The 14767-nt window shown below is 40.4% G+C and overlaps 1 protein-coding gene across 2 annotated transcripts in view; it reads left to right on the top strand.

Annotated features, from left to right (window-relative positions):
- Positions 1–13958, top strand: part of prkcab (protein kinase C, alpha, b) — a 161105-nt gene extending 147147 nt beyond the window's left edge. For both annotated transcript variants that reach the window (XM_033644717.2, XM_033644716.2), the window contains 4 exons: positions 640–720; positions 3262–3369; positions 5983–6123; positions 11609–13958. In XM_033644717.2, the coding sequence (XP_033500608.1) occupies positions 640–720; positions 3262–3369; positions 5983–6123; positions 11609–11773 (495 nt within the window). In that variant the 3' untranslated portion in view covers positions 11774–13958. The remainder of the gene's footprint in view (positions 1–639; positions 721–3261; positions 3370–5982; positions 6124–11608) is intronic.
- Positions 13959–14767: the final 809 nt, after the last annotated feature.

Below are 14767 nucleotides of genomic sequence, written 5' to 3'. Positions count from 1 at the left end.
CTTCTGCTCCTCTCACTTCTCTTTGTGCCATCATGACACAAAATCTCTGCTCTTTTGACCTGGAAAGTCATTTTTAAATCATTTTCTGGGCAATGTATGGGCAAGAAATAACCTTTGGCAGGATGCAAACTCATAGCTGTATTTTTTGATTTAGTATAAGCAGAGAGACGTAAATACTTGTAAATCATATGTGGGTAAATTGTGACTTTGTGAACTGGATAAATTGCTGCATTTCTGTCTCTGTTAAAGGCGAGTGCAGCTGTGATTTAGCTCTTTGCATCTACATGATTATTATTATTGTGTGTGTGTGTGTGTGTGTGTGTGTGTGTGTAGACTGTGTGTGGGTGGGAGGTGTAGGATGGCAAATTGGATGGTAGCAGAAAGCGCCTTTGTTATGGCAGCTGAGAATAGCTGACTATATTTACTGGTGGTTGATTTAGAGTTCAGATGAGAGAAATGTTTCTTTACAGCACTGCTGTTCACTGTTTCTCCTAACAGCTTTACCGTGCCCCTCTGGGGTTATATGTAACACTTGAATGTCTGAATACAGAAACAGGGTAGAGTGTGTGTGTGTGTGTGTGTGTGTGTGTGTGTGTATGTATGATTATGTTTTTTAACTGTAAAATTTTTGTTTTTCAGATTATAGCATACCAGCCTTATGCAAAATCAGTGGACTGGTGGGCTTATGGAGTTCTTCTGTATGAGATGCTGGCAGGACAGGTAATTTTTTTTTTATATATATATATATATATATATATATATACTGCACCATTTTTCCTGTATAACGTCTCCTTTTTTTAATAACATACCTCAATAAGGAAGATACATTTAGTGGTGCAGATCTATAAAGTCGTCCTGTAACACTTTCAATAACTGGTTTAAGTCATTTATCGAGCAAAAGAAACAACATTCACTGGTTACTGTTTTGTGTCACTGTAAATTCAATATCTTTTGTCAGACAAAACTTTATTTTAGAATGAACATCAAATTTCTTACTTGCAAAACAAGTCAACAGATTAATCAGTATTAAAAATATTTGCTTGTTGCAGCTCTTAGTAAAGACAGAGTAGCTAAGCCTAGCCGCCAGAATAAACGCTGGCATTATATGATTCTGCAAACCACAGATATGTCGCACTTGTACATTAGTATGTAGCGGATACATTTAAACTTTACATATCAATAATGCTATAGTTAACATGTGGTTATGTTCTGGCACAAACTACTTTGTTTCGGTGAGGAAAAGTTCAAGTTTTGCCTTAAAATACTCGATTTTGGTGCCACAATCATGGCTGGAAATGCCATGTAAAAACAGCTGTTTTTGTCGTTGGTCTTGAACAGTGATCTAAAGCTTGGCAGCTGTCACGCCAAGGTGTCATGCTATCCACCATCCCCTTCACTTTCATTGACAAGGTCAGGTTGTATACATGTAATCAGAATGAAACATGCAAATATAACACATTTGTGGTTTGCAGATGTGCAACGCCAACATTTTTCTGTCGCCATATGATGAAGGGCAAGAGACACAGACATTTTTAGTTCTTATAATCCAAAAATGTATAGACTAAATGATTACTCGAGGAGTAGTACGGTAAAGTTCAGTTCAGTACACTTTTTTTCCTGTCTCCACTGTGAAAAGTTGCGGATGGTACCAATGGAACTGTACTGTACCGTCCCCATTTTTGGTCCCCCTCTGTTGGGGTACCTAGCACACAGATCTGGTACTAAAAGGTGGAGCTGTGAACACTGCAGTCTGTTGATTGGTCAATAGAGGACGGTCACTCTGTTCAGGGCTGAGTTGTGGCTGGTTTTGAGGCTCATGTAACCACTGTTCATACTGTGGAGAGTTTTATTCGACTGTAACTATAAAATGAAAGGATGTTTTGCTGCCTCTCACTTAAATGCAACTTTAATGTGGAACCTTAACTTGTTATGTCGCTCAGTGCACAAGTTGACAACATTAATCCATCAGCACACCTTAAATTTTAATGTAACAAGTTTGACCATTAATTTAGTTTTTATTGTCTCTTGGATGAAATGAGTAATGAGTGGATTCAACCAGACTGCATATATCCCAATCCTCACTTGGAGAAAAAAAAAAAAGCTTTGCAGAGCATCGTTCCTGTGGGCTCCAGCAACACTAAACCCCTGAGCTTGCCTGAGAAGGACTAAATGCACAAACCCGCTATATTTAAATATCCCATGGAGAGAGACTCTCACTGCAGCCTGTTTTATTTTGTTCTGAAAATGTCGGTGTGCAGCCTCGTTCTGTGGACAATAAACGCGGTGCAGACTTCCATCTGTGTCACCGGTAATGAGGAAATACAATGAGTGCTGGACGGAGCAGTGAGTGACAACAACCCCACCCACATTTAAGAGTACTGTTTGCGGTGGAGACACTAGGGTCTACGTACTGCACCATGTCTGAAGGGTTACTTTTGGTTCCAAAGGTACCATACTGAAAGTGTTTGGTGGAAACGGGCTTAAGTAACAAATGGAGAGAACAGCCGCAGTGGTGTAACAGACAGTGATGTAATCCCTACGGGCAATTGTGCGCCATCAATTTACATCCACTACAAGTGCTTGTTTTTGCCACTGACAAACTCAGATTGTTTATAACTGTATGACAATATTAGGTTAGTAGGTTATTTATACATGAATGTTTTTAAATAGACTTTGGGGTTGTCTACTGAATTAAAATGTAAGGAGGTAAAATGACACATTCTCATGAATCAGTCACTACCATAAAGAAAAATCAGCATTTTAATAAGCCTTTAAATTGTTATCATGCCACTGTCTGACGCTAGCTTCAGCAGTTATAAATTGTTGACAACGTGTGTCCTTGGGATAAGAAACCAGAAAGTTATCTTGACTGTCCAGTGAAATATTGAGACACTGACAGCAAGAGTGTGTCTTAAGGTTTCCAGTTTCCAGGCAACAGTGTAGCAGAGGATATTTTTCCTACTGAAGATGAACCCCACACATAAACACACAAAATAACACTTGTTTTTGACTTCACAAGAGAGTGAATGTTTTAATGCACAGAGATTTAGATAATAATGATCTCATCTGTGTCCCGATAATACACATATTACCAACAGGGGACCACTAACTTAAATATCTATAAGTACAAGACAGGGATGCAGCATACACCTGCTCTCACTGCTCACCTCACCTTCACATGCTGCTCTTGTCACCTCAGTATCTCTGTCAGGTTTCACAGAACAACCCTCGAGCTGTGACACTGTTTGTCTTTCTCTTCAGCCTCCGTTTGACGGCGAGGATGAAGACGAGCTTTTCCAGTCCATCATGGAGCACAACGTGTCCTACCCCAAGTCCATGTCCAAAGAAGCGGTTTCCATCTGCAAGGGAGTAAGTGCTGTTTAAAGGACCATACACTGTTTTACTTATTTACTTAACTCATTTGAATGCTGGTGTGGCATTAAAAAAACCTTGAAACTAATGACAGTAATCATTTTGTCAACTTTAATTTTAAAGGAGTTCTATACAGCATTCAGAGCATTAATATAGCCGCAAACAAGTCATTGCTCTTTAAAGATATGGTGGAGTAGTGGCTTCCTGAGTAGAGACTGAAGTCACGCTATCTCTCTGTGTGTTGTAATCAGAGCTTCTCTATTCATTGTGGTAGCACTGACCGGACCAGTGCATGTTAGTGCATATAATGCCGGGTTCACACTACACAATATCAGCCCGATTGTAGCCCGACGCAGCATCGTACAGGAAAACAGAGCGATCTGCTGCCATGAACAACAACTGTATAGCAATTTCCTCTGGAGATGTTACCACACAGGGTAAAAAAAGAAAAATGCTGGCATGAAACAGCAGAGACACTTTATTAACCTGGTGAGGGCTGCCATTAGCATCAAGCTAGCACATTTCTTCATAATGGAGGATGTATAGGAATGCAATTTTTAAAAGGGGGCGGGGTTTTACTCAGCACAACTGCAGAGGCTACCAGCTTCATTTGAAACAGACTTCATTATAAACAGGCAGTTATTTATTATTCCCTCTGTATTTTTATATTTTTACCACTTCCTTTTGCCTTTTCAAAGTTAATGTCACACTTCCTGTATGTGTACAAATTAAAAGCCCATTATAATTTGAGTTGAGAGGATCCCCTCATTTTCTAAACAGGCTTTTATTGTGAAACATTTGCAGGAACTTGTTGTGGAGTATTCAGTGACTTGCATAGTTTGCATACGATATTTAAATGTAGCTCCTGCCATCTGCTGGCACTTTGTATGTTACTACAATAACATTTTGGCTGGCACATGAACAGACAGTGAGTGAAATAAAAATAATAATAAAAATACGACAAGAATAATCCGATGACATCATGCATGTTATGAAAGATGACCAGCGATGTTTGGTCGTGGATCTACATGTAGTCTATCATGTCTGTCGGCCAAGTAACTGCACGATTTTATGACTCCACAATCACCTTATCTAACATAGTAACCGTCAGAACAGACAAACATGTCATGTAGTGTGAACCCGGCATAAGCGTCTGTGTGTATCTGCTCGGCTAGCTAATCGCCCTCACTCTGCTCTTAGCTCATGGTTACCTCTGATGTCAAGATGGCATTGTTGCACAACTGTAGTGCCCACCTTCCAGTTCTCCCCCAGGTTAATACCATTAGCTCTGTCAGCACTGTTGCGGTTGTTAGCACTGTTAGTGCTGTTCACACAGCACTGTAACTGCCAGTGTCCACATAGCATTTTTTTCTGGGCACAAGCATCTTTTTTGAGTTGTTTCCCATGAGGCACCCCCCAGCACCTAACCACCACTTTTCTGCCCAAGAAAGTCGCCATGTGGACACATCGGACCTTAGTTACTAGCTGCTAGCTCAGCCACCTCCATGTTGAGAGCCGTGTGCAGACAAACTCGTTCATAGATTCATAGATACGCTTTGAATGTTGTATAGAGCTCCTTTAAGTTATTGTTGGCTGGTAATATAAGGGAGAGCAGGGGCTGTTTTGAAAAGCTTCGACTTGCATCATACGCTATGTTGTTGTTGTTCATAAAAGTAATTAAAGCTTGAAAACATGAAAGTTGTGAAAAGCATAACAGACATTTTCTGGCATTAAAAAGGTTGCTCCTTGACAGCTGGCTTTAATACTTTGATAAAGCCAATTCTCATACCATTTATATCATCAGGAGGCAACACATTTTTTCAGTTGCTGGGTAACAATGTTCTGCACAAACAAAATACCCAGTTCAAGTTCCCATTTTTTTCACAGCAGCAAATAAAATAATAGTTGTTCCTTCGACACAGTCAGTGCAGTCGAGTCAAAATTTCTGTGGCTTTTTGAAAACAGCCCTTTATTCAGCAGACACCTGTTCCCCTCATACTTTGGCATCACTTCCGTAACATCATCACGGTGAAGCAGCATCATGGTTGTCATGATTATTTACCAACAAGGAAATGAGTTTTCAGAGTCAATTCACACTCCAGAGAAGATTAAATTACGATCCAGGCCCATTCGGATCAAGTCTTTAATAAAATACCCTGCCTTCATTTTTTATGATATTACACCCTGTAGCTGCATACCGCCACGAGAAATATCATTCATCATCTCACAGCCAGTGACAAAGGAGATAATCCTCATTTTTATTGTTTGCTTCACTTCTCATTTGCCAAAATGATTCATGTTTAAAATTAAAGGTGGCTGCTGAATCAGAAATTGAGCCATAGATGAAAAGTCAGCCTAATTTCCTGCCAGTATCATAAAGCTGGATGAGTGGAAACAGTATGAGTGTCAGTCTGGCTCTGCATAATGTGACAGTGTAATATAACGCAGGCAAGAAGCAAAGATTTAACAAGAAGAAGTGAATGGCTGATACATAGATACACACTGCCTCTCTTCTCTCTGCCTCACTATTTTTACCTTTTCTTTTTCCTCAAGCATCTAACTGCCCCTGTCACATCTTCTAATCCCTCCTCTTCTGTTTGTTGTCACCAGCTGATGACCAAGCATCCGTCAAAGCGTCTCGGCTGTGGCCCAGAGGGGGAGAGGGACATCAGGGAGCAGGCCTTCTTCAGACGCATCGACTGGGAGCGCCTGGCAAACAGAGAGATCCAGCCGCCATTTAAACCCAAAGTGGTGAGTGATGCCACGAGAGAGTGCATGTGTGTGTCTGTGTTTAAGAGAGTCAGTCATCTATCATGGTATATAAGATTGGAGCTGCACAATTAATCAAAATATTATCAAACTAAATTTCCAATATGGTCGACTCGATATCCAAATCACTGGAGCTGCAATGTTTAAATAAAGGTAAAATGACCTACCATCATAAATGAAGCATTGTGGTGCTACAGAGATGCCCCGACCTACAAATCATATTCCAGATGAAGGGAACGTGATTGTTTGGTACGGACCACAGAAAAAAATAACTTTCTCAACCTTTTTTATTTTATTTTATTTTTACTTATTTAATTTTTTTTTCAGTGAAAATGAAATGCAATGAAACTCTATCGCAATTGCAATATCTGTAAAATAGTTGTAATATGATTTTATTAATTAATTTATTTATTTTCTGCATATTGTGCAGTCCTGTGTGAGATAATATATTGACATTTATATTTTCTGGAAAATCATAGATAAAATAAAATAAAATGAAATAAAATATATTAAATTTGAACTTTAAAGGATAGGTTCACATTTTTTCTAGTCTGTCAACATACAATACAATGCTCACATGCCCATACTGTATGTATGTTGGATATTTTTGTTTAACACTGGCTGAGAAAAGATCTCTTCTTGACACAATTTAATATGAGATGGAAGATAAAATTCAACCCGTTTCTATATAATGACTTTTAAAGTTCAACTGAAGCTGATGCGAGTTATCTTTCAAAGTTTCAGTCTTTTTAGTACAAAACCTACTCTTTTTGTTTCTCCAGACAGTAGTTTCTGTCTGAGCTGCAGGGTAGGAACACATTTTGTACTGAAAACACTGTAACTTTGGCACTTTTCATCTTGATTTGTCTAACTCCATAATATTAGCTTCAATGAGGCCGTGTGTCCGCCCATGCATTTTTCTTTGGCAGAAGAGTGGAGGCAGGGCCTTGAGGAGTGCTTCATCCCAGCACTTCATAGAAACATACAGCAACATTCAGTGTCCGGCCAATCTGCTCCCACAAATGACCTCCTCTGTCTCCGCTATGATAGTTTTTGTTTGACATATTATATAGTGGGTGGAAGCCTCACAGTAAGAGGGTTCTAGGTTCGAAATAGAGTCTGCAGCCATTGATCTCTGGATTGCTGCTTTGAAGCCTCAAGTTTGGCATTTTGGCCTTCAGCATTTGATTTTTTGGAGCCAGAAGTGACCTTATTCGGACAAGAGGTTGTAGCTGTGGATGAGCGAGGGGTGGATCTGAGAGAGAGAGACAGCCTGTTACTCAAATGGCCCCGCCATTAAACCTGTATAAAGCGTGAGAGTGAGTTATGACAGGAATTCACCCCCTGACAGTTGTCATGAATGTTGAAATTAGCTATAGAGACCAAAACCAATTTTTGTACCAGGCTTTAAACATGTTTATTTGTGCCGTAAAGTTGGGAATTATAACATGGGGGTCTATGGGGACTTACTTTGTCTTGGAGTCAGCCTCAAGTGGCCATTAGAGGAACTGCAGTTTTTGGCACTTCTGCATTGGCTTCATTTCTCAGCCTCGGAGGTTGCCGCTCGGTTCGAACCCGCTCCTTCTGTGTGGAGTTTGCATTTTCTTTCAGTGTCACCGCCGGGTCCCTGTGAGTGTAAATGGCTGTCTGTTTCTATGTGCCCACCCTGTGATGGTCTAGCAGCCTGTACAGGGTGTGGCCTCTCACCCAATGTCAGTGGGGATAGACTCCAACCCCCTATGACCCAGAAAATACCCTACCAGGGTTACAAGTCCTGCCCGCCCAATATGATTGGTTGCCTGGCAAGAAGTGACAGTGACTACTACACTGCCTTTCTGAAAAATTTAGTTTTTCGACCACAGGAAAAAAAAGAGGCCTAGCACTTTGGAAAAAAAAGACACTTTTACAGGTCTTACAGCACCTTTCTGTAAGAGCCCGCTTGTGGCTGCATACACTCTATCTTCATCTTTCCTCAGAAAAAAACATAACACCTTGCAAACAAAGAGGGAACGAGTCCGCCGAACACTGAAAACAATTTCAATGTACTATTTCAGTGTGTGACGTGAGTTCAGCAGCGTTGACATTTTACAAATGAAAAGACAAATCACTGTGGTTTTCAATCAATTTATGCAAATTTTCAGAGGAGGCAACAAGATTATTGGACAACAAGATTGTAGGATCAAAAGAGCACCCGTTGTTATTCATGTTCGTTCCTGGCATTTCTTTGTTGCTTTCCACTGGGTACGGCGTTCCTTTCATGAATTCAATCTGGCCACACATACACTAAAGTCTTTTGATCTGTTGCCATTTTGTTTTTTTCTGTAATTTATTGAGCTTTGATAACAAAAAAAGACAAGGAGGCAGTTCTCAAACACTGAAATGTATTCAATGGATTGTTTACATCAACATTTAGCTCAGTTTTATTGACATTTCGACCATAGAAATGGCATAAGTTAAAGGAAATACAGGTGGTTATTTCCAGAGGCAGAAAGAGGGGATGGATGATGACAGGAACTAATGAACACATATTAGAAAATGACACCCAGTAGTGTGATTTATTTCTCATACACGCTTGTTTAGCTCTTGCCATTCCTGTGATGCTAAAAACAGCAAATCGCCAGAAAAATAGATCAAATGCATCACTGTTGAAGAGCTGAAATACTTTCCCGTAGAGTATTTAAGTGTGTGTGCAAGAATGGGTGTGTATTGTACGTTGGCATTCGTCTTCATTTGTTTTACGCACCCAGTGGAGCTTTAGGCTGGATCCCAGCTGCACCCACCAGCCCCACTGCCACCTAAACCTCCTCCTGTCACCACAGAAACACTCATTTTCAGTTTGTGGACCCCACATCCTCCATCCCCTCTCTGCCTACAGCGCCCGAAGCAACACACACGCCACCACAGAGGATTAAAAATAGCTCCCTAAGAGCAGAGTTCCCTTTACTTCCGCACAAGAGCCACAGTAAATGCAGGGTTACACAGCGGATGTATGTTTCTCCACTCACAGAGAGGGAAAGGAAAGCATTGCTAAAAGTGGATCCATCCATTCAGAGAGCTTTGTGTGGTGTATCACAGTTGTCAGTTCATACACGGCGTCATTAATTGGCCTGAAGGGACCAGCAAACAAAAGATCCATCTGAGGCTTTATGGCTTCTGCTGATATTAGAGAGCAGCTGAAAATGCAGCCGGTGCTAAAATCCACCGTAAACCACAGTTTGTTTGTGTTGTGCGTTACTCATTCTGAAGGATTTTGTCTCGCTTTCTTGTAAAAGGGTCGTGACTGAGCTGATACTGTGCGTGACAAGCTGCAATATGCATATATGTTCAGCTGCTGGAGACGCATGACAGCCTGGAGCCGGGCTGCACACTGATGCTGATGACCTCCACTGTGGATGCTTAGGGTTAACTCCTAATCTAATTACAACTTCTGCCCAGCTACACATCGGGCTTCGACATTTCCCTGCACCACCTTCCCTCTGGGACCATTGGGGAGCTTTCTATTAAAAGGCTTGTGAGGAAATGTCTTTTAATTATGAGCTAGGGCACAATTAATCAAATTATTATTGAAAACGCAATATGGCTAAGTGCAATATCTAAATCACAGGGGCTACCGTTTTCTTATAAAGGTAAAATGTGATGTAGCATATTATTATAAATTAAGCATTGTGGTGGTACAGAGATGACTTGGCCTGCAAATCATATTCCAGAAATGAAGGAACATGCTTGTTATGTACAGACCCCAGAAAAAAAAATTGTTTTACTTATTTCCTTTTCAGTGAAAATGAAATGCAAAAATCGCCATTCAGCAAAAGCCTTGGCCAGAGGCAATATGCTTTCAGGTTGTCCATTCGTCTGTACGCCCCAATCTTGTGAATGCAATATCTCAAGAACACTTTGAGGGCATTTCCTTATATTTGGCACAAACATTCGCTTGGACTCAACAATGGTGGTCACAGGTCAAAGGTCAAGGTTACTGTGGCCTGATTTGTCTCATTGTTGTGAACGCAGTATCTCAAGAACACCTTGAGGGAATATCTTCAACTTTGGCACAAACGTCCACTTTGAGTCAAGGATGAACTGCTTAGAATTTAGTGGTCAAAATCAAGGTCACTGTGACCCCATCCGTTGTGTTCTCGTGAAAGTAATATCTCAAAAATTTCTTTACGGGAGCTTTCTTAAAGTTGGCACAAACATCCTATTGGACTCAATAAACTGATTAGAATTTGGTGATCAAAGGTCAAGGTCACTGTGACCTCACAAAACTTGTTTTTTAGCTATATTTTGCAAGAAGTCAAACACTGTTTATGACAAAATTTTACTCTAATGTCTTGTAGGATAAAATGATGAAGTGGTGACATTTATATTCTTAAGGTCAAAGGTCAGCTTCACTGTCACATCATAATGTTCTGCAAAAAACACTTTTGGCATTACTTACTTGTTCAGATATTGAACTGATATGTGTGAAGCATCCATGTTTTCACAGACATGGATGTAATTGTTAAGTGCGGCATGACTGGTTCACAGAGGCATACAACCATGAGGAAGTAATTAAGCCTTCACTAAGTCCCGCCCTTAGACGCAGACTGGCCAATCATAACATAGCATCAGGGTGGCTCAGACCAGGGTCCAACAACAGCAACACAGCTGTGCTCCATTGACTCTAATGCAATTGTTTCAGATTTCCTTCATTTTCAGGCTGGTTTTGTGGATTTGGAGCTAAATGTTGTGTCTGGGGCACGTCGTGTATTAATGATACTTGTTACCTGGAGAGGTTGGAAAAAGATATACATTTCTTCCCTGTTCCAAAACCAAACTCAAACCCTGAAAAGTGTAGGGTTAGCTAGCTAGATACTGAAGATATAGCCTACTGAATGTATACACATGCTGCTTTTGCTTTTTAATGATTGTAACAGTGAAACAAAGAGCGACCCTGCTGTACAGGAACCAGTGAAGGGAAGCAGGGAAACTTTGCCGATATTGAACCAGCTCTGTGTCATCACAGTGTGTGCAGATGAACATTGTTGGACTTCTGGAGATCCAGGCAGTGTTCATCTGCACACACTGTGATGCCACGCAGCTGGTTCAATATCAGCAAAGTTTCCCTTTATATTCATTGTCTTGTGTGGCGATCAGCAGTGATGTGGTGGTTCACTTTTACACTGTGATCTGTAGCCTATAGTTGGGATTTAGCTTCTAACTATCTTTGTCTTTTTAACCTGTTGTTGCTGCTGAGTCAGTTTGACATCCTGGATATATCCTTCAAACACAGATTGTAGACCCCTCTGTCTCCTCTCTCTGGAGTCACTGTTTCAGTTTTCCAAAGGGGCGGGGCTTAGCAAAACGTTAATTCTAGTTTTGCATATCCTGCAGCCCTTTCATGAGCACACAATTCTGTTGCTTCTTTTTGTAGCCTGTCACAGCCCAGATATCAAAATAACACACCCAAACTTCTTTTAATCTCTTTCAGTGCGGCAAAGGAGCAGAGAACTTCGACAAGTTTTTCACACGTACGCAGCCTGTGCTGACCCCTCCCGACCAGCTGGTCATCGCCAACATCGACCAGAGCGAGTTCGCAGGCTTCTCCTACATGAACCCTCAGTTCACCCATCCATCCCTGCACAGCGTGGTATGAGGAGAGGGCAGGTTAAAAAAAAAAACAAAAGCATGGACTGTCGTTCACTACAGGATCCTTCCAAACTCTGACAAACAATCCCGCTGATAAAAGACTCATATCACCCTCTACAGTGTTCTGTCTACTACTTATCAGTATCTGTGTAGAGAAGCAACTGAGGAGAGGGGAGCAAAGTGTTAAAGAAAACCTACATGGCACTATTTTTCCATAATTTTTCCCCAAACATCTCATATAATATGTTCTTTATTCTGTATGTGTTGATCCGAAAGTGCAGCCTTTTTTTCTTGTGTATGAATGTGTCTATCAGTTACTTTCTCATTAATATGAAATCGTATTAAAGATGCAAGATGGGTTTTTTTCCTTTCTCATGTTCCCCCATCTTACTACGCAACAAGCTGCAATGCACGACAAGAACGGAACATATTTTTCTGCTCTGTCCCGGCTTTATCTACTTCTCAACCGCTTCACGTGTATTTTATATTTATATACTTTAAAAAAAACAACAAAAAAAACAAGAGGTAGTATACTGTTACATGAGTGCCAAAGTAGAAGTGGGGAAAAATCATTTCTATTACAGTTCTTAAAGTCCTTGTAATGTTTTCCCAACACTCTAAAACCCCTGAGCAGGGAGCGTTTCTATGTGTCGTTTTGTAGGACGTGGAGCTACAGTATATCTAACTCAACATAGAGAAACAGAAGCACATTATGCTTACAAGCTGTCAGTGCAGTGGAGTTCAGTATATAGGGTCAGAAAACTGTGGATCAAAGAGACAGTGTTTTCAAAGTATAAAGATGCTATTTCCATATGCACAAAGCAGATCTCTGTTGCATGCTTATTTTTCTGACTCTGTACGAGCAGTAGACTCTAGGATGCAGTACACGTCTGGTATCATTGTAAAGTTTAGTATTAAGATATAAACTATGTTAATATATAATTGTTGTATGTTTTAAAGAGTCTTATTCTGAGGAAACGGTTTCTAATTGTTAAAGGAAAAAAGGTTTTGTTCCTGTTTTATGTTCCGCTTAACTTTTACGTCCAGAGAGGATCCTCTATTGTATGTCAGCCTTTCTTCTTTTTTTTTTTTTTGTAAATATGTTTCAAAAAGAGCAGATTTTATACTACAAACTGAATGTGCTTTTACTACCGTAGACAGTTTGAACATTTCTATGTTTAGAGTACCCCCAAGAAGAGTATATATACATATATATACATAACGTTTGGCTGGATCTTTGGTAGCTTTGGTATCAGCAAACCTTGTTACATGTATTTCCACTATCTATCCATTGTTTTCTACTACTCACTGTAATGGCGAATATGCAGCACCTACCGTGCGGTTGAATGCCCTCTTGCCTTGGTTGTCTCAGGGCCGACTGCTTCTGTAACAAATTCAAAACCTGAGTAACACTACGAGGATTTTGGAGCCCTGAAACACATCTTTTCTTTCTTGCGTATATTGTGTGCATGCGTGAGGCGAGGCCTGACCTAAGCATGAGAAAGAGACCCCCCCCCCCCCCCCCCCCCCCCCCCCCCCCGCATGATACAGAGATCACGGAGCATGGAGTTTCCCCACCTTGTTGAGCAGAATGAGACAAACCAATGAGCATCGTGCGCTTTTCTTTCGTCTCCTCCCGGTTGCTGTCATGTAGCGCGTCATGTTTGGCTAAAAAGCTGAATTATAAACAAGACAAATACGTGTAAAAATGCTTCTGTTGGCTTTTTGTTCACCGGTGCCAATCTTAAATCTTTTTCTTTCCAGTTTCATTTTGTTTTTTTGAGAGGCTACTACTGAGGCACACAATGCTACAACAGTGACGTTTTCATGAAACTGCCAAATTTGCTCTTAACCCCTGAGTTAATTCTTGAACATATAGACTGATGTTGCAGCTGTCACATCTGGACCAAAATGAGATTTTGGAGGTTAAGAGAAAAGTGAATGTTTACATGTCTCACATTGAGAATCTTTATCAGAGAAGAGGAAGAGAAAACAAAACTTTGGACCCATGACAGAGGTAATCAGATGTCAGGCCAGTCAGGGTACAGTACCACTACAGGCTACAATCAGAGCCACAGGGATGTTTGTATGTGTTTCCTTTCACTGCCCCTGCTTTTGTTAACCTGATTCTTCTTGTTCCTCTGTTCATTGTGGTATGATGGATACTGTGTATAAATAAAGTATGAAAAATATTCATCTGCTCTGTCTCGTTTTGGGAGGGCTAAGTGTTCAGTTTTCTGTGTGTGTTGCTTTGATAATGGACACAGGATTTATAGCCGCACTTGTAATGTTTGCACTCTGGGTAATATTATTGTTCTGTAAAGATATTAGGTTTAAATTGCATTGTTTTTTTATGCTTACACACTGTCGGCACTATTATGTTTTAGGGTTGTCTGTAAATTATCCGTCCCATTCTTGCTGACAGCAATATCCAGCAATATCTGAGGAACGAGAGCAAGGAAATTTTCTTCAAATTTGGCACGAATGCCCACTTGGACTCAAAGATGAACTTAATGGATTTTGGTAGTGAAAGGTCAAAGTCACCGTGACCTCACAAATCATAACTCAAGAATTCACACACCAATTATTACAAGATTTCAAAATACAAAATGTCTAATAGAATAAAAACGATGAAGTGATGGCCTTTTTTATCAACAATGTCAAAGGTCAGCTTCAGTGTGACATCATAATGTTCTGCAGAAACACTTATCTGGTCATTATTCAACAACAGCTCAGGAACAGAAAGGGAGACATTTAGTTGGGTACTGTATTAGTGACACTAATCTTTGGGGCCCACCCTGAAACTGTGCTGATTGTAAAGATCTTCTGCCGGGTTGCATAAAAATACACTTAATACTTTTTATGCAAGTCTTTACTAGATATGATTTATGAGTGTGGACAGCCCTGGATGTAAACTGCAGCCTGACTGTTCGGCAGAGGCATACAACTGTGAGGTGCTAATTCTGGTTTTACGTCATGGGCAGGGTCCAGAGAATTAATA

Source organism: Epinephelus lanceolatus, chromosome 18 (assembly GCF_041903045.1).
Source record: "Epinephelus lanceolatus isolate andai-2023 chromosome 18, ASM4190304v1, whole genome shotgun sequence".
In the NCBI taxonomy this organism is placed as follows: domain Eukaryota; kingdom Metazoa; phylum Chordata; class Actinopteri; order Perciformes; family Serranidae; genus Epinephelus; species Epinephelus lanceolatus.
The sequence above is the reverse complement of the archived record's forward strand: the minus strand, read 5'-3'. Positions and strand labels throughout refer to the sequence as shown.